General features: G+C 36.8%; 3 protein-coding genes across 3 annotated transcripts; all 3 read right to left on the bottom strand.

Moving 5' to 3' along the window:
- Positions 1 to 370: 370 nt before the first annotated feature.
- On the bottom strand, positions 371 to 5,575 carry LOC126786278 (uroporphyrinogen decarboxylase 1, chloroplastic). The gene is made up of 6 exons (XM_050512050.1): positions 5,537 to 5,575; positions 5,291 to 5,433; positions 2,761 to 3,143; positions 2,345 to 2,629; positions 1,435 to 1,670; positions 371 to 822 (listed from the first exon to the last, which is right to left on the bottom strand). Exons 1-6 carry the CDS (start codon positions 5,557 to 5,559, stop codon positions 660 to 662), a joined length of 1,233 nt encoding a protein of 410 aa, XP_050368007.1. The 5' UTR covers positions 5,560 to 5,575; the 3' UTR covers positions 371 to 659.
- A 4,220-nt stretch (positions 5,576 to 9,795) lies between these two features.
- Positions 9,796 to 11,821, bottom strand: LOC126786268 (peptide-N4-(N-acetyl-beta-glucosaminyl)asparagine amidase A). Its single transcript, XM_050512042.1, has one exon. The coding sequence runs from the start codon at positions 11,787 to 11,789 to the stop codon at positions 9,987 to 9,989; it is 1,803 nt and encodes a 600-aa protein (XP_050367999.1). The 5' UTR covers positions 11,790 to 11,821; the 3' UTR covers positions 9,796 to 9,986.
- A 2,892-nt stretch (positions 11,822 to 14,713) lies between these two features.
- On the bottom strand, positions 14,714 to 18,079 carry LOC126786274 (uncharacterized). Its single transcript, XM_050512047.1, has 8 exons — positions 17,718 to 18,079; positions 17,321 to 17,455; positions 16,909 to 17,091; positions 16,583 to 16,644; positions 16,318 to 16,475; positions 15,960 to 16,108; positions 15,714 to 15,857; positions 14,714 to 14,955 (listed from the first exon to the last, which is right to left on the bottom strand). Exons 1-8 carry the CDS (start codon positions 18,060 to 18,062, stop codon positions 14,779 to 14,781), a joined length of 1,353 nt encoding a protein of 450 aa, XP_050368004.1. The 5' UTR covers positions 18,063 to 18,079; the 3' UTR covers positions 14,714 to 14,778.
- Between the last annotated feature and the right edge of the window lie 2,555 nt (positions 18,080 to 20,634).

Genomic DNA, 20,634 nt, shown 5'->3' with positions numbered 1-20,634 from the left:
ACCGGAAGCCTATTAAGTTTAGGAAAAAATATTTTCTGGTACTTTGAGTCTAACCCCATTTACGAAAGATTATTTTTGCCTGCATTGACAGTAATTATCGTTCGGTTAAAACGTTGTTTTTTACAGCATGTGTTTGAATTTGAATGAATGCTGGAATTGTGGTTGCCAATATAATGCTTTATAGAGTCACAATACATGCATACAGTGATGCCAGAGCTTACATCAGATCACTCGATACGAAAACAAAGCGACACAAAGAGAGTGGAAAATGATGAAAATCTATGCAGATACGCAGACCTCCAACAAAGGTCATAATCCAAACAGGTTAATCTTGGACCACAACACAAACACATCAGATCTCTTTTGCAAATTGACAACATTAATAAAGTGCGACAACTCACTATCACTTTAAATTTGAATCCCATTATTGTTAATGTAATCCTAACACAAGAATAAGATACCAATTAATCAAAGCAAGGATTTTATGGTACAGCAAGGTGGAATTCAATAAATTTAGTAATTTTTGTCAAAAAAAGGCTCACCCTCAAGCGCTCAGAGCAATATGGCTCTCCTAGGAATACATCTACAAAACAGATACATGCATGATGCTAGCAGAATATGAAGGTAGACTCCGGAAGTTGCACGACAAAACTGTGTTGCTATGCTACCAATTCCTTTTGTGGTTGTGTTTGAAGAAACGTATCATAATTCAAGCTTCTTGCCACTTCAAAGAAATGTTTAACAGCTTCTTCTGGTGTCCGTTGAAGGACACCATGCCCTAGATTGAGGATGTGTCCTCTTGGTCCTGCAGACCTCACCACCCTGCATATATTTGTGTCAGTTTAGGAATTGAAGAGATAGCAACAGAAAATACATGACTATATTAAAAACCACAAAATCTCTTTTCTATCCATGAAGAGATAGCAATCTGTTGAGGAACATCTATAATTACTGATGGTCTGAGCTAGCAGATATTTGGGATAAGCTGAAATTGCAAGGAGCTAAGCAATGAATTGTTTTAGTATCGCAAAAACTTAAACTGCAATCTGTTGAGGAAAATATTTATGTTTACTGAAAATCTGAGCTAGCAGATGTTTGGGATAAGCCGAAACTGCCAGCAGCAAGCAATGAATTGTTATAGATTAATAGCATTGCTGATTAGAATTTAAACATCCTAGGATGGACGAGAAAACTTCAAATCTTAACAATGATATGATTAGGTGATTGCCAATAAATTACAATGATATAGATCCTGCTAGCAGCATTCCACTACCCTTTCACCTGTTAATGGCTAATTACCTCCCAACTTTTGGTTAAAAAGTAAGTAGTCAGAGAAATCCTATAATCTCGATTAGGTGATTTCCTATTATTGAGTCAAAACAATTGAGTTCATAGCAAGGAAGATCAAGATTCAGAAAACTTTCCGCTACCAACCTTTGAATTTCTTCAGTCAATGTCGGAAGAGGGGAAAATAAGTAAGCAGGGTCCACATTTCCCTGCACACTGATTTCATTACCCAACCGTTTTCTACCATCTGCCATGTCCACTGTCCAGTCAAGCCCAATCACATCGACTCCAACTCCTTTCATACGCTCCAGGAGGCCACCGTTCCCATTAATGTAGAGAACAAGTGGTGTTTCTGGGCATGTTTTCCGTACAGAACTCACAATCTGCAATTCAAAAAACTTAGCCATGAACAAAATGAAAAAGAAGGGGTTCTTAATAAAAAAATCAAAATGAAACAGAAAAGACTGCAATGATAAAGCAACTGATACTTCATATAATCAAGTCCTAACAAGTATAAAGTTATAAACTGTAAGCGTACACCATGTACAACAAGATGTGTTAACATCTAGGACAGAAGAAGCTTGAATAGAAACATGGAAATCTGTCCTCACTCAAAAACTGAAAATATAGTTTCATAATTTTTTTTAATGTAAGATGTCATATTCTGGTATGCCATAAACTGATAAAAGAAAGAAAAAGATTCATTATATTGATTAGGCCCCATGCCCCCAAGATTTATTGCTTTATAAAATCCTACTGATAAGTAAACAACGAGGGGCAAATAGAATAACAATATGATGGACGACCGAATTAGGGAAAACGTGATGCGGAGTCCACAGAAGAAAACAGCTGCTTTTCCCAGATACATGGTATCGATTCCACAGCCAAGAGTATACATATGAACATGCATGCACGCACATACAGCACAGTATAGCCTCATGACATATGCAGGTGTTTTTTGTATTATGTAACATACATGTGGTAGAACATATTCCTTCATTAAAGCATATATATGACACTTAATAACCATATTTTTCTTATTCAGGTGCCCACTCACCTCTTCAATATAAGGTTTTGACCAGCTTTCCCACATGGCTGGTGGTAATTGCCCACCCCATGAATCAAATATTTGTATGCAATGAGCCCCTGCGTCTACTTGGAAAACAATATAGTCTGTTATTGCCTGTGTTAAATGAGAAAGCAGAGCCCTCAATACATGTGGTGCTGTATGGCACATGCTCTTTATGGTTGTATATGTGGAAGTTGAGGCCCCTTCCACTATATACGTGGCAATTGTCCACGGCGCCCCTACAAACCCCAAAATAGCAGCATTCCCACCAACCTGAATGAAAAAGCACAACTGAGAAGAGCCAATACACGAAGACTGATACAAAAGTAATCATCAAGTAAAAGTGGATCTCATGTTAGTATAGTTGCACTTCTTTCACAAGCATATGACTGTAGTATACTTACCTCCCGCCGTAATATCTTCAAAGATTCTCCCACAAAGTGAAGTTTCTCCAAGTCAATTGGATGCAAAGACTTCAAGCCCTCTTCAGAAGTAATTGGTGACTGTATCACAGGACCTCTAACATCTTCTATGTCAAATGGGACACCGAATGCAGGTAGAGGTGTAAGTATGTCAGAGAATATAATCACTCCATCAGGGCGGAAAGCTTCCCAAGGCTGCAAAGAAATTTCCACAATGAGATCAGTTGTCTCTGACCTCTCTCTGAAGGATGGGTATTTCTCAGCAAGCTTTCTGTAAACAGCCATATACCTTCCTGCTTGGCGCATCATCCATGCTGGAGGTCGACTAACAGCATCTCCTCTTGCAGCCTTAACCAAGAGTGGATCTAGAGTTGGACATGAAATTTCAAAAGTTGGAAGATCTTTTTAAAAATAAAAAGTGAACTAAAACATAATAAGTTGCTAAAATTAATCAAACAGGACAATTCAACAGTAGATATTATCTACAAAAACTTAGTAAACAAGAGCCTGCAGTTACTTACGACCAATCTGCCAACCCAATCTGCCAACAAGAAGAATTAAAAGAGGCAAATGACCAAAGACGCTAGAAGAGCAGGGTCTACTCTATTGTCAATTCTAACTAATGAAAGAATTCTTGAAAGAAGAGGCCACTAATGCAAATGGATTAGTGGAAACAACAACACCTGCCCTCTACAACAACGATATACATTTTGTTGTTGTCGATGAAAGGATCCATTGGCTGATGTTGGCAGAAATTTAGTGTCATCGACTTCACAAATTGCTGCACCTAATATTTGTTTGATGCCTAGAGTTGTAACTAATCCTATGATTCCTAATATTCCTCTTTTTGTTCACACTATCCACCCTGCCGCTTCTATTGTGAGTCAATACAATGCTCCATCTCTTAGCTTCACTACAGAGTTCGGACTACAATGGAACAATGTGATATCAAGTACAGCTTTCAATGTGCCTAATGCTTCTACAATTTCTCAAGCCATACCCTCTATTTCTAATGGTAATGGTGCATCTCACTTAGTGCCTAACTCTGGATACGTGATGAGCAATGGAAAATTCAATGGTTCTCCATAACTACAATCACAAGTTCACAATCCTGCATATGCTGGTGGTAATTTTTCAGCAAAATGGTGGCTTTTGTCAACAGAAAAATAGCAGTCTTCAACAAAAACAATGGTCTTCAACTTATTGGTGATCTTTCATAAAGTGGATTTGAATCTCAAGGTCAAGCTCAATTTCATAATTGAGCCAACAATAACAAAAAGTTGTGTGTTGCAACATATTGTCGGCTCTTATCACAAGTCAAGCAAGCATAACTCGGTGATAGACTTTATATGCATATTCCCCTTGTATGAAATAAAGAATCTGAAAGTGTGCCAACATTGAAAGAAGATGGTTTTGACAGTACCTCGACAAATTTGAGTAATAGTTTGGGTGAACTAGTAGCTGAAGCCGTAGAGGCTTTTCCCAGCAGTGGCATGAAAAGAGGAGAGTGCAAAAAAATGAAATCAGGAGAAGCTCAATTTCATGGAGTAAGGGATAAAAAAAAGAAGGGAAAAGATGCTAGTGGCACCAACAAGAGGCCAGGAATGCAAAGATTTTGTGGTACTGGAACTAGCAATGGAGGAATAAGTGGAGGTAAGAGGTGTAATGGTCAACAACTACCGGGCATTTTACAGACTTTGAATAATGGCTTTTTATACATTTTTCTATCTTCTTCTCCAAATTTCTCTGTTTCATGATATTGCTTTTATGAATATCCTTACTTAAGTATGCTCAAGCTCATGATATGAAAAAAAAAAAAGTAAATAAATTTAGAAAACAATTAATCCCACCACATTCTGGTAAGATCCAAGGCAGAAAATTGTATACAATAAACATATACAAACTCATCCAAAGGTATTATAAAGAATTTTGTGCTATATTGTTAGACACAATCAGGGAACAGATAATCCCCTCAGGCCCCCAGAGATTTACTAATACCACTGCATTCCCCCCAACGATGTTTTCCCACTGTACTACCACGCTTTTTCAAAATGTAGTCACACTCATACAATTCCAGGACATGACCTAGTAATTAGTCAAGTTTATTAGAAGTGTAAAGCATTTTGTGGTATGATGTTAGACACAATCAGGGCAACAACAAGCATACATGAATCATGAACAGGAACCTATTCTGTGATCATTTTCTCCACTCGGTCCTAAACTATCCTCTAAAAACTTATCCTCAAGTCAATACATTTTGCAATTGATGATTCATGATTGCATTTTGCAGGACAAATTTCAAGCACATATCACAAACTGAACAGCAAGAATTATTCATTACACAACAGAATCAAAACTGATCTCATGAAAACGTGGCCGCCATAAGACAAAACGAAAAATGCAAATGTGGATCACCCCATTTCAATCCGACACAAATTATGCACAGAGAACCAAAAACACAAACTTGAAAGAAAGAAACAAAGAAGCAGTCTTTATGGGAATTGGGTCATACCAGAGGATGAAGAGGAAGAAGAGCAAGTTACAGAAGAAGCTTTCTTTTGTGGGTACTTTGTTGTAGACGAAACAGAGAAGGGGGTGAGATGAGTAGAGGCTCCTAAGCTCGAAGACTTCCATCCCAGAGAGCTGCTGCACACACTGCAAGTACATGGGAACACAATTTCAGTTTCAATGAGGATTGGAGAGAGTGAGAAATGGAGTTGACGAGGAAGAAGTGAAGAGAGAAAGAGAGAGAGCTTGCCTGGCTGGAGCAGATAGACCCATTTGGGATATTATGATAATTTTTAGACAGAGGGAAACATACAGTCAGCTATAGAGACGTGAGGAGTGGTGAGATTCGTAATATTTCGGAAAGTTATTTTTTTGTAAAATTGAAATGTGATTAGGAATTATCTAATGTGTATACCTCTCATGCTTAGAGTTTTCGAGTCTTAAAGTTTTCTTTTCATTATGGCTGATGAGTTGTTGAAACTGATCCAATCTCAAGTATAGTTGGCGGGTTCTGTTTATTCGGTTGTGATCTAGGCTGCACGGAATCGGATATAGGTATGCGGAAGTGAAACGTTTGGAAACGCGGAAGCGTTTTTTTCAATTTTTTTAGAAAACGGGTACGTTTTGGAAATATAAATTATACAAAAAAATAAACATAATAACAGATTTTTAGTTTAAGTAACTCAAAGTCTCAAATAACTTAAATAACTTAGCGTTCTACATTCAAAATAACACAAATATAATGAGAGATCTAAGTATCAACAAGAATGAGGGAGGGAGGGAGGGAGGGAGGGTCGGCGACTCAGCGGGAGGTCGAAAATATGTTGAAATGAGTCATTTGACTAGTCGAAAGTAGGTCTAGCCTTTCATTTTTTTTTTTAGAAAAAAAAACATAAAAAACCTTACTTTATCGGAAACTCGCGTTTCCACCGCATTTCAAAAACACATTTTTTTGGAAACGCGTTTGTAATAACCCAAGTTTTCGAGTTCAATTTGTATGAATTCGTTGAATTTTATGAACTTGGTAATTTTGATAAATCGCATTTTTCACTTTGAATAGCGTTACGTTTCCGCAAGTTTTCTTTTCATTATGGCTGATGGGTTGTTGAAACCAAGGACTAAAATATCCATAATTTCCTCGATATTTCCGCGAAACTTTCCATTTTTCGGCATATGGATATATCTGTTACATACCAAACATTTTTCGATGGAAATTTTCGAAATTTCCCGATATATCCGGAAACAAGGAATAAAATATCGGCGAGAACTGAAATATTGAGGATCCGAAAATCGGAAATTTCGATTTTAAAAAATAATTAAGTAAATTTATGGAAATTTATATAAAAACATGGAAATTTTGAATGAAACTTTGAGAAATATTTATTTGATCAATTATCTACTATATGTCATAAGAAATTATTATATAACTATTTATTTATAGTGAATTATAGTAATTTGAGGTGAAATAATCGTCGAACATTATTAAAAATATACTTGATATATATATATATATATATTTATCTAAAGGGAGGCTAGCTCATCACGCCTTATTTACATATGATATATTAAACATGAAATTACATAAGTGATTTAGAATCACATAAAAGATCTATGAGATACAAAATTTTCACTATCTTCATCATGTCTTTGAGTAAAATCTTGAGTATCTTGTGAAGAATAGTCATTAAATGATACCTCATATTTCTAATTTTGCATATGCTGACTTATATGTCAACCATAGACCATAGGAGTCGTGAGTGATTAATTGTGGGTTATGGTACTGATAGTTCCCGTTTGGATCAAGCATTTCTCGACTTTGACCATAACCATAGCTTTGTGAAGATTGTGCATCAGATTGTGTCCATATGTAAACACTTGATTGCATCTAATTAGATAATAAATATGGTGGATAAGACATGTTGAATTTCCCTCATAAGGGTAAGGTCCATCATTACTTTCTCCTAGACCAAAGGGGTTCGATTCCCTTCAACAACTAGTTCGGTTTTATTTCAATTTTAGATTAATGTTGAGACATGGAATGCAATATATAATAAAAAAAAGTCATATATAACAATAAGTTGGTGTAGTAGAATTGACTATAACTTTGTGCTTGTAAAATGATAGATCAGAGGTTTGATTCTCCTAACCAGTGATTTTTTATTTTATTTGAAGTTGGCTTGACACGTGGCGATATTATGAATTTATCGGGAAATTTCGAAAGTTTCCGGATATATCGGGAAATTTCGAAAATTTCCATCGAAAAATGTTTGGTATGTAACAGATATATCCATATGCCGAAAAATGGAAAGTTTCGTGGAAATATCGAGGAAATTATGGATATTTTAGTCCTTGTCCGGAAACTTTCGAAATTTCCCGATAAATTCATAATATCGCCATGTGTCAAGCCAACTTCAAATAAAATAAAAAATCACTGGTTAGGAGAATCAAACCTCTGATCCATCATTTTACAAGCACAAAGTTCAATTCTACTACACCAACTTATTGTTATATATGACTTTTTTTATTATATATTGCATTCCATGTCTCAACATTCATCTAAAATTGAAATAAAACCGAACTAGTTGTTGAAGGGAATCGAACCCCTTTGGTCTAGGAGAAAGTAATGATGGACCTTACCCTTATGAGGGAAATTCAACATGTCTTATCCACCATATTTATTCTCTAATCAGATTGTGTCCATCAAGTGTTTACATATGGACACAATCTGATGCACAATCTTCACAAAGCTATGGTTATGGTCAAAGTCGAGAAATGCTTGATCCAAACGGGAACTATCAGTACCATAACCCACAGTTAATCACTCACGACTCTTATGGTCTATGGTTGGCATATAAGTCAGCATATGCAAAATTAGAAATATGAGGTATCATTTAATGACTATTCTTCACAAGATACTCAAGATTTTACTCAAAGACATGATGAAGATAGTGAAAATTTTGTACCTCATAGATCCTTTATGTGATTCTAAATCACTTATGTAATTTCATGTTTAATATATCATATGTAAATAAGGCGTGATGAGCTAGCCTCCCTTTAGGTAAATATATATATATATATATATCAAGTATATTTTTAATAATGTTCGACGATTATTTCACCTCAAATTACTATAATTCACTATAAATAAATAGTTATATAATAATTTCTTATGACATATAGTAGATAATTGATCAAATAAATATTTCGCAAAGTTTCATTCAAAATTTCCATGTTTTTATATAAATTTCCATAAATTTACTTAATTATTTTTTAAAATCGAAATTTCCCCGAAATTTCCATCGAAATTTCCGATTTTCGGATCCTCAATATTTCCATTCTCACCAATATTTTATTCCTTGGTTGAAACTGATCCAATCTCAAGTATAGTTGCCGGGTTGTGTTTATTCGGTTGTGATTGTTATAAAGTTATATGTTGGATAAGAGATTGGCGTAAAATGTAGTTTTTTTTTTCCGATGAGAGTATAAAATCATTAACTTCATGAACTCACAAAAGGATGGGGTTAGGAACTCAGCACAAATTATAGCTTGAGTTTGAATGACTTGACCAAGTACCAGCCCTTTTCACTACAACGAAATTACAAGGGTTAATTTTGTTACTTGATTGTTGGCACTTCATACCTTCTTGTTCAATGCTCTTTGATTTCATAGTTAATAGTTCAAACTACCTGAAATGAGCAGCTCTTCAATTAGAATGCTAAATGAACAGCTCTTCAATTATAACTCGTCTAGCCTAGCAGAAAACTAATCTATAATGCCAGATGATAAAATTGATCAGTAAACTTTCATGCCAATAAATGAGATTTTATCAGATCATCAAGTCTTCTCCAACAGCTTCTTTAAGGACCTGCACTCAGTGTTCAGCACTCTATATATGAGCACGGAAATGATTTTATAACATGACAGATGATGCTCCGACGCTGACAAGCATGAAATACGAGCGGAGAGGTCAGGATTCAAATCAAAGTGTCGACTAAAACCAAGTTCATATGAACCTATTCCTTCATGACAAGATGACAGTACTACAATGTATGATAGAGATAGGTGACAGACGTCGATAACTTCAATGAATACCAATTGCTATAAAGTAAAACAGTTGGCTAAATTTTACAAGAAGGATAGGCAAGATAGAAAGGCAAAACATGAAACCTTAATTTAGATCAGCTAAATAATCTTTGCTTGGCTTGGCATAAAATGAGCATTACAAGATCAATTTTTCCCTCTGCGATTTATGATTCAATAGTTTAACTCAATGATACAGGACTGCCATGAAATATGAGAGTTCTCTGCAGAAGCCAGTTGACTTCAAGCAAAGCTGATATGCACAAACAATCAGTATCTAGATCCAATAATCAATGGTAATACCCTGCACAAGAAATGGATTACATTGAGATAGTACAAGTTCTCTAGAACCACTTCACCGATATCATTTGATGCCTGGTGAAACCAACATGATAATCTTAGTTCTGATATATAGGGTATGATCACCACTTGCAAAACAACCTGGAATCGCTTTTCCTTCAGATAAATTATCTTAGAAGCATATTCACAACACCAAATCGAACAGCGAATACTTACATTTTTATTTGAGGATCCCACATCCAGGATCCTGTTCAGACTTACCAACTGAGTCCTTTTATGTAACACAAGAAGGTCCAACAACTATAAAGCTAGACTAAGCTTCAAATAAATCCAGTACCAAAAGGCCACAGTCTTCTCAAGCCAAAATTAAAATTAGACTTGGCTTTTTTGGGGCATGTCGTCTCCACTTCATCATACAGTATGGTGTAGTTTGAGCTGCTCACATTTCTAAAGTAACAGAATCTGCCACCATGGTATCTGTATACTTGTTCTGTACTCCCGACTCCGCTGACTACCAAATTGTTTTTCACAACCATATTACCCTCTGCATTCTGCAAATTTCTGAGAGAACTCTCCAAGAGTCCTGAACCACCAGTAGCACTTCTCTTCTCAATAAATCCCAAATTGACGTTTGTCACCAACAAATAAGTTCCATCTTCTTGTTCCAAGAAGTCAGTGTACACGTAAAGGGGAAATGTTTTATTTGATCTGAGAGAATGAACAGCGGAGTCTGGTGTCTCTATAAGAACAGTGTCATTGAAATGGATGTTCTGGTCCACTGTCTGCAAATTCCCATCATTCCCCATGACCATTTTATTAATGTAGGAAAAACCTTGAACTGACTGGGTTGTAATATTCCCATTAGAGGACTTCACCCATCCAGTTGACGAGACAGATCTGCTTGCCCTTGTCACAAATGTGCCATTCAAACCCTCAAAATCCGACACCAGTGAAACAGCAAGGGGCAAACTAGTATGCTTCACAAGCTGTGCTTGAGTTCTTGAGCTCTGTTTGTCCAACCAAACATGCAGATTTGCATCAATGTACCAAACATTCAAGGCATTTGTAACATTAAACCCAATCTTGTGGCTCTTCCCATCCAATATATTCCCTAAAAACGGTGTGATTTCGATATCATAAGAAGGTAGATCATATGATCCAATGGCAGTAATAGGTCTCCACAAAAGAGGATTGATCCCCCCAGTATAAACCACAGTAAAAGGCCAAACAGCACCAACAATCACACCATCTAAACTCACCACAACCTCCCTAAAAGGCCCATTTCCAGGCGTGCCAGTAAGGTTATTGGCAGCAATGTACTCATTAGTAGGATTGGAATACCAAAACTCATCATTCTCATGAAACGAAACATACACCTCCAACACAGCCCTATAAGCATTTTGAGGAATCTTAAATTCCTTCACCTCAGTATCAGTTGAATTCTCAACCTCAAACCACAAGCCATCAGTCAAAGGCAGATTTCTCGAAATGGGCAGAATCAAATCCGCCCAAGAATAGTACCCAGATGCCAAATCCCCCACATTTCGATCATAACTATCTAAACCCACCTCAGTAGGATAAAAATGAAAGCTTATATTCACATGGTAAACACCAGTATATGTTGAATCAATCAAGTTGCCAAGATAAACAGCAAGTGTCTGATTCTGTTGGAGCAAAGAATAGTACCTGGTGATGTCCTTCTCAACACTCCAGACAATCCCATTGGTCCTTGGCTCAGCTGTGCAGCTCCTCAGAAGCTCAACCCCAGAAAGCCAGACCCCAAAAATGCGGTCAAATTGTCTTCCTTTACTAGTTGCTCTCCATTCAAGAACAATCTTTGAGAAACTCTGAGATGGGCAGTTTGAGGGGGGAGTGTAGTTGGCAAAGACAGGTGGTTTTCCATAAGTGTAGGCAAAGTCATGTTGGAGAACGAGTTGGGAACAAGGCTTGGTTTCGGGAACTGGAATGGGTTTGGTGACTTCAAAGTAAAGGGTTGGTGGGGTGTCATTGAGAGAAATGGTTTGGGAGATGAGCTCTTGTCTGAGCTGGTTGAGTTTGTGGACATTGGCAGTGGAGAAGAGAGGTTGAAGGAGGAGGAAGAGGAGAGGGAATAGGGTAGCCATATATGACTAGTTGTTGAGTTGTGATTGCTTTGAGGGAGTCTAGCTACTTTGTTTTATCAGCTCCTACATTTGGGGCCTTGGGGATACTCAGTTCTGTTTATACTTAGCTGTCTGGAGTAATTAACAATGATGAGCTGGGCTGATCCTAAATTATTGTCTTCATTACCTTTTAAGGAAAGTTTACTTCATTGTATATTTTTCTGGTTAAAATTTTTTTTTTCTGGGGGTGAATGATGGCTATTTGTTGCTACTCTTTCTCACCTGCGGCAATGTGGTACTGGTTAATTGGTTATAATGAATAACAGTGATGGTCTTGGTAGCACTCAACTTTGGAAATAGTTTTCAAAACCAATAAGTGCTTGATATATGGGTTTTCATTTGCAGAGATCATTTGCATCCTGAAATGGCTTAAAAGAACGTAACATTTTTTGTTGCCAGTGTTGATATATAGCAGTAGAGGAGTTGGTGCCTGGCTTATGTAGATAGTGAGGGTGATGTACAACAAGACATGGAAATTTAACTTGTTTTTTTTTTACTCAAGTTTTACCAAATGTGTTCAAGAAAAACTGATGGGGTTTAAGCTCACCTTGGCTTTAGTAATAACAGTCTTATTTTGGTACGAAATGAAAATATCTAAGGGATCTGCCTCTATCGCAACCAGCATTTGCAAGTCAAATAGAATGGCATGGCGCGTCTCACACAAAACTTTATCAATCTAAGCTGCAACTTTTTTCAATTCTCTGGCTTATATCAGCAAGGGCATATGCAACATTTGCCTCCCAAAAATCATGTGTAAACTGTAAACTACATTTCCTCCCACTCTTCAGCACTGGTCTTGATATCTTGGATTAAGTTGTGAATGTGCTTTGATCACACCATAGTAATAAGAGAAGAGTTTATACCGGTCAGTCTTGATCTTATCACTCTCATGCATTCAAAATGCCAATGTCAATGCAAGCTTCAAAATGACATCGAGTTCAATACAAGTATACAACCATACAATACAAGAATATTTAACTCGGACTGAATTCACTGAATCACCAACGATACAAACAGTATATATTCCAATGTACAATTACGAACATCTTACTGACAACAATGTTGTCGTGAATTTTCTGTTTCAGACTATCTCAAGATTGCAGCCTAGTCTAAAGAGACTAAGAGCCTGAAACAGAATGACAAAATGGTTTGCCCAATGATACATAGGTTCAGGTTTTGATTGTACACTATCAGAAACTATGTAAGAAGCATCAAATGGGAAGACAAGGTGTTATGCTGATCAAATATACAAAATCAGGGTTGTAGTCATTTAAACCATTTTCAAATGGATCAATCCTTCAAGGTGCAAAGATAAGTGTATACAACTCAGATTTAACTGGCTGGAATACTCGATCTTCCCAATATAAGTATCAACTAATCACAGACAATATCCGGGTTTTATCTCTTTTACGCTAGTCAAGAATAATAACCAATTCAATAAATCGATTATATAAAGTTCCCAAAACTGCACTATTACACAGAAGTAAAGACTTTTTTTTTGAGTGAGCACAAAACAAAAAATTTTCACCTCGGAAAGATTCAAATATTAAAAATTTAGCAATGATGATTAGCAGATAAATCTTCACATTTCTTCGCATTACATGTATATATTATGAATCCAAGTGGTCTCATGTGTCCTGTTTACTCCTGTATGGTGTAAGGTTTGATTATTGAACCAATAGGTATCAGATGGTATTAGATGTTTGTGCAAGGTTCAGATTACAGTAAAGCGTTTTGATTATGCAGAAAGTTGCTAGCTACTGCAACCAATGGTTTGTAATTTCTTGCATAACCTTGCATTATATTGAGATTAGCCAAGTTTATCTAAACCACTTTTCACAAATGTCCCAGTGCCAAAAAAGACTAGACTAATTTTACATTTCTAATGAGCAATATTCATAAAATAATGGAATACAAAGTACTCACATTTCAATCTGAGGTACTGACATACAGATAGAGGTCCCCACTTCAAACTCTTGGCATTTATGTAGCACAAGAAGACGCATCAAGATGAATAAGCCTAAATTTTCTCCTTGTTCTCAAATAATCCCAGCACCAAAAGGCCAGTCTTCTCAAACCAAAATCCCTTTTGAACTTTGGTCTGCTGTTGCATGTACTCTCAACCTTGTCATAAAGAATGGTGCAATTTGAGCTGCTTATATTCCTAAAGTAACAGGATTTTCCACCGTGATATCTTTACACTTGCTGTGTATTCCCCACTCCACTAACTACCAAATTATCTTTTACAACCATATTACCCTCAGCATTCTGCAAATTCTTAAGAGAGCTCTTCAAAAATTGAGAACCAGCACTTGCAGTTTTCTTCTCAATAAATCCCAAACTGACATTCGTCGTCAATAGATATGAACCATTATTTTGTTCCAAGTAGTCAGTGTACAAGTAAAGGGGAAATGTTTTGTGTGATGCGAGTGAGTGCACAATGGAGGAAGGCATCTTGAGGTGAACAGTGTCATTGAAATGGATGTTCTGGTTCACTATCTGCACATTACCACTATCCCCCATGACCATTGTATTAGTGAAGTAAAGTTTTTGAATTGACTGGGTTGACATATTCCCATTAGAGGACTTCACCCATCCAGTTGATGAAACTGACCTGCTTGCTCTTGTTATAAATGTGCCATTCAAACCCTTAAAATCTGACACCAGTGAAACCGCAAGGGGCAAACTAGTATGCTACACAAGGCCACAAGACATTACTCCTTTGATTGTGATGTCTTGTGCTGTTGTGCAAGTTTCTACCTGCTTTTCTGTACTTAATGCATTTTTACTACCAAAATAAATAAATAAATTGGTATGTCCTCAGGGTTTCCTGTCTATAATCACTGATACTGACCAAAGTATGCTATCAATGGCATTGAATTGCATTGCATCTGAAATATGAACATTTCATTAACATGATTTACAGATATCTTTTTTAATTTACACTTAATTAAAGAGTTCGATTTAAAACTGATATCTGACCAGAGTCGCCATTCAACAAGAAAACCTCTAAAGGAACATAAGGAGAGGCTACTGACGATCCAAATCTGTAAGTAGGTTGCAGTATCTTGCTACCTTTGGCACACACAAAACTTCGAAGCCTTGGTCCAGTTCTCATCTGCCAAATCTACAACATAAATACAAAACAAGAAAGCAGATCTCATCAGTTCAAAGCTAAACAGTCGTTCAATATTACTCTGATCTGAACTTTGCTTCTCCTGTTGCTACTAATGATAGATCTCCATCAAGGTGCCATTGAGCAATGCAGGTAATTTCAAATTCTAATCTAGAATGAGTGATGCTAAATTGAAAATTTTCTTAAATATTTGAATTGACTTTTTTTTTGTAGATATTTGATTGATTTCACTAGCGTATATGGTACTTCCAATCTGTATCGGACAGTTCTCACTTATTGCAATTCTCACAAAAGAGTTTCTGAAGAAGCTTTGAATTTAACAGAATGTACCATATGTCATCCTCTGATATCTAGTAGCTGACTGAAGCCTAGTCTGGCCTATAATTCCTAAAGACAGTACCCAAACCATTTAAATCAGTTGCAATATACTACCTGAACCTATTTTCAATTAGCAGCTCCTTAAAAGCATGCGATATCTCCTGTCTTCTGTTGTCAACCCATTAATATTTCATTCCACAGGTTAAAATAAGTAAAAACATTGTAGGCAGTTGCGCTACCAGTTCTAATTATAACATTCTGAACCAGATGCCTTGCTATCCATAACTCACAACATAAGTCGAGTGTTTTGAATGAGAAGAAAATAATGTGAAGTCTGATCATTGCAGAAACAAACTACAAAAGAGATGTTGAATGGCTGGAACATTGGGAAACAGTATTACTTTTGGATGGGAAAAGGTAAAACAACGTACCTCAATGATTCCTTTTCGAGGGGCATGAATAACCAAGCAGAGACAGTAATCACTTTTCGTAGGTTCATAATATTGGGAACGAGAAGCTGATGTGTCTTTATTGACCAGCATCTCCGTGAATAGGCAGCTAGCATCCCGATACCCCTGCAGGTTTATTTATAAGTTAGAACTCAAATTATATCATTATGATGAGCAGAAGGACCAAGACAAAAAACTCAATTCAATTTAAGAATATCGGAATCGTGCCTTCCACAGTCGCACTATGACAAGTGCCTGAGTGTCCAACAGCAATATGCGACCAAGTGAATCCGTAATTGCAGCCAATGTGCCACTAGGTGATAAGGTAAGCTTCTCACCCTTTCTTGGGAAGTCCTTCAAACATGTCAATGGAGAAGCTGCCACAAATCGAAAATGCATATCAGTACTTCAGTAGAGCCAACTGGATTTTACTTGAAGTTGAAAAAAGGGTTCATGAGAAGGATTCAAAATGCATGGACAAAGAAGTTATCATAATACCATCACTAAGAATTTGCAGTATAACGCCCCCTGAGTTAGTGCAAAATGACTGAACTTTAAGTTAGTAACCAAAGTCAATTATTCTCACCTCGAGCAAATGATTGAGGCTTATCATCCAATTTCTTAGGTGAAGTCTGTTCACTTCGCCAAAGTAGTTTTGAAAATGTGGCTAATGTTGAAAATGTTGCAGGCACAACTTTAGACAAGATAGCTCCCACAAAAGACCTATTTTTATCTTCTGAAAGTCTTCACATGACAAACCAAAATTAATAATAAGTAAGAACATAAAACCACAAAAGAAGAAATTTCACTAATTGGGAAAACAGGATTCTGCATCATTTGATCATACTAACCTGAAGGCTGAAATTACCGCATCCTCTCCAACAGTGATTCCACAGAAATAATGTTCACTTGACTGCCCAACAATAAAAGCAGCTGAATTCAAATCCAGAATAACTTTTCAGAAAGTTTCCATGATTAATAAAAAAAAGCACTACAACCATAACTGTCAGCAAGACTTCATGAAGATTAGACAAACATGGCATTCAGGAGAATTTGCAAGTATGGTAGAGCTATATTTCTGTGAATATATCACTGCCGGTTAACTTTTGCTAGTTTAAGGACTGGATAGCTCAGGGAAACCTTATTACATAAAGAAGGCTACTGGATAAGTGAATACCTGGATTTCCATCAGTGGCGGAGGCATTATGCCAGTGATTGCAGCATCAGCACAACTCCCATACTTGCTGACACTCCATAGCTGGTAAGGTAATTTTCCATGAGAATTTTCCAAATCATCAGACCTCTGATGTCGATCCCAAAAATGAGATTGTGTTTCCTGAAACCACTGCTGCAGCATATTCTACATTCCAACCACATTAAGCCATACCAATTAGGCCTCTCAAGCCTGGAATCTAATATTAAAACGAACCTCATTAAAGTGACACCTTAACACTGACAGCATACAATAGAAATCCACAACTACTTAATCTTCCCATTACATTAAGCTAAATTAACACAATTTCTGCCCAAAACCTAGCAATGCAGCTAAAACTACCATCCATAGCAAGATAAAAGGATGTTACTCATACCTGAATATCATTTCCATCAAAACGAGCGAGAATTCCAGGCATAACAACACAAACCTCCTCCGAGGATGTGTCATGACTCAAATCTCTCTTCGTTCCACGCACCCTCAACCGTATAATCTTAGCTGGATACACCATCTGTTACCAAAACAAAGTCAATCCAAGTTGCTTGACAGTCAAGACAATACCATACTTCAAGTTCAGCAACTAATCCCACACATACAAATCTAATTACTTTCACCCATCATAGTAAAAATCTAAATCAAACTATTAATGCATGGTAAAAATTCAATCACATTTGCAGCATTGGCACCTTTATATTATTATATATACCAAACATAAATAAGCTAAATACAACAGTAAAAAAATTCACAACAGTGAAAAGGTATTTACTTTTTACCTGTTTATGGATCAAATGCCCAGACAGAGAGTAAAAGAGGAGATAACCAGCAGAAGTCCCGGCGACGACGACCCGCATCTCATCAAACACCAGCCACTCAATCGCGGACACGAACTCCGCCTCAATCGGTGACAATTCGGGTCGGATCTTGACCCGGTTATGGTCGGGCTCGGCCCACCCGAGAACGACGATCACGGAGCGGTTGGCGAGGGCGATGCAGTGAGTGTCGATGGCGCAGAGGAGGTTCGGATTGTCCACCAGCCACCCCTCCTTTCCGGCGCCGAGCTCGCCGAGCTCCTCGCAGGCTATGCAGCCGACCTCCGTCGTGTGGACCCGCCTCGCCATTTTAGATCGGATCGGAGACTGAAGAAGAAGAAGAAGAAGAAGAAGAAAGGCAAAAGAATATAATGATATAACTATATAAGCCTTCTACGAAACGGCGACGTTTCGAACTTTTTTTTGTTGTACAGAAAAGTTTATTCTGTTATACTGTTATACATGTAATAATAACATAAATGATAATGTAATAACATAAAGAAGCGTCCGAATTGTAAAGTGGTAACGAGCTGTTGTGGTTTAAGCGAGATTTCGAATTCGAAACCTTGTGGATGTAACACCATGCGCTGGGAGAGTCAATCCTTCTACGGAGGCCGTCAAACACTCGAAAATGATGGTTTGTAAATGGTTAAGACCCGATATGCCAAATCCTTTAAAAAAAAAATTGTAACCAAGAATTAAAAAAATAAAGTTGCGTCCGAATCCTCTAATCTTGATGATTTTGTGTTGTCGGCAACTTCTACTTTTGTTCTTGATATGCATGACTTAGGCATTATGGGAGCTTGTGACATATATACCATCAATACCATGATTGCAAAATTAGGGACTTGTCGACGAGTCTTCTTACATCTGATTTCAAATTGCTGCAAAGATTACACAACATGCTAAAAGTCAATAAAATTATTATATTGTAGTAACATTGAAGTGGTGGATCCGGGTCAGATCTTAATATATTTAAATAAGTAATGTGCCTTTCACAAATAGAAAGATCAAAACTCGTCCATCTAAAACAGGCCTTACGAGTTTTTGCATACCGGGCTTTTGCGGGCCGGGGTCTTGCAGGTTTTTATATATTTTCTCTCATAAGACACAACAATCTTTCCCTCTTTCTTAGTTTCTCTTTTTGACTTAGATTTGTTTCTCATTCTCTAATGTTTTGTATTAATTGACATTTTATTTTAATAGTTTGAATCAGGCGAAGGAATGAGCCTTCCAACTTGGTTAGGTTCCAAATCCTTAAATAAGAGTATTATGTTCTTTCATAAATAAGAGTATTATGATGCATTGGGCACGTGACTTGAATTTTAAAAGAGGAAAGAGATGGGTTTGGGCTTTCTCATAGCCTAAAACCAAATTCATGTCTTTAAATCAATAAAAGAATTCTTGGAAAACATTCAAAAAAAAATCACAAATAAATTCTAGTTTCAAAATATTGTCGATCGACACAGCAAATGTGATCAGTATATATATTAGGGACCCTGTAAAAATTTCATCTATTTTAGACATGGTTTGACCGTCCGTACCTACGGTTAACAAAAAAATAGGCGTCTTGACATATTAAAATCTCATTAACAATGAGTTTCCTCGATTCGACCGCGCACGCTCGGTGACAAAAATTAGGTGATTTTCAGATATGCAAACTGCTTTCAGCATTCACATCTAGGTAATGGGTCATCCTTTATGACATATTAGTGGTGTTTTCGGTTTACCGGAAATTCCGACGGTCCAACAATGTCCAAATTGGATGAATTTATACATGGTCACTAAATATATATACCGATCACATCGGCTGGTATTAATCGATCCCAATAAGTTTTCTGTATATAGTCGCTTCGTAATGCAATAGTTTTATTCTAAACCTTATAAAAGTTATAATACATTAGTGGACACTTCGGTGATCGACGACTCCAGTTCAAAATATGATCGATCGACACCAACATATGTGATCTGTATATATATCTAGAGACCCCTTACAAATTTCGTCCGTTCTGGACATGATTTTGATCGTCCGTACCTATAGTAAAAAAAAAGCGTTTTGGTATATTAAAACCTCATTGACAGGGGTTTTACTAAATGAGTTTCCTCGGTGTGACCGCGTACGCTCGGTGATAAAAATTAGGTGATTTCTGATATGTAAACGGTTTTCGGTGTTCGCATCTAGGTAATGGATCATCCCTTATGGTATATTAGTGGTGTTTTCGGTTTACCGGAAATTTTGACGGTCAAACGAGGTCCGAATTAGATAAAATTTTTACAAGATAACTAAATATATATACCAATCATATCAGCTGGTGTTGATCAATCCCAAAATATTTCATTCATATAGTCGCTTCATAATGCGATAGTTTTATTTTAAACTTGATATAATGGTTATGATAGATTAGTGAACATGTTGGCAATCGACAACTCTAGTTCGAAAATATGGTCGATCGACACCAGCAGATGTGATAGATATATATATATTTAGGGGCCCCGTAAAAATTTCGTTCGAATTTGACATGGTTTGACCGTCCGTACCTATGGTAAAAAAAAGGCGGTTTAACATATTAAAACCCCATTAACCGGGGCTTTGCCAAATGAGTTTCCTTAGTGCGATTGCGCACGATCGGTGACGAAAATTAGGTGATTTCAGATATGCAAATGTCTTTCGACATTTGCATCCGAGTAATGGGTCATCTCTTAGGGCATTTTAATGGTGTTTTCGGTTTACCAAAAATTATGATGGTCAAACAAGGTTCGATTTGAATGAAATTTTAACTGGGTCACTAAATATTAATACTGATAACATCAGTTGATGTCGATTAATCCCGAGAAGTTTACTTCATATAATTGCTTCATAATGCTACAATTTTATTTTAAA

Source organism: Argentina anserina, chromosome 3 (genome assembly GCF_933775445.1).
Source record: "Argentina anserina chromosome 3, drPotAnse1.1, whole genome shotgun sequence".
Lineage (NCBI taxonomy): Eukaryota > Viridiplantae > Streptophyta > Magnoliopsida > Rosales > Rosaceae > Argentina > Argentina anserina.
Note: the sequence above shows the minus strand (reverse complement) of the source record. Positions and strands in the feature narration are given on the sequence as shown.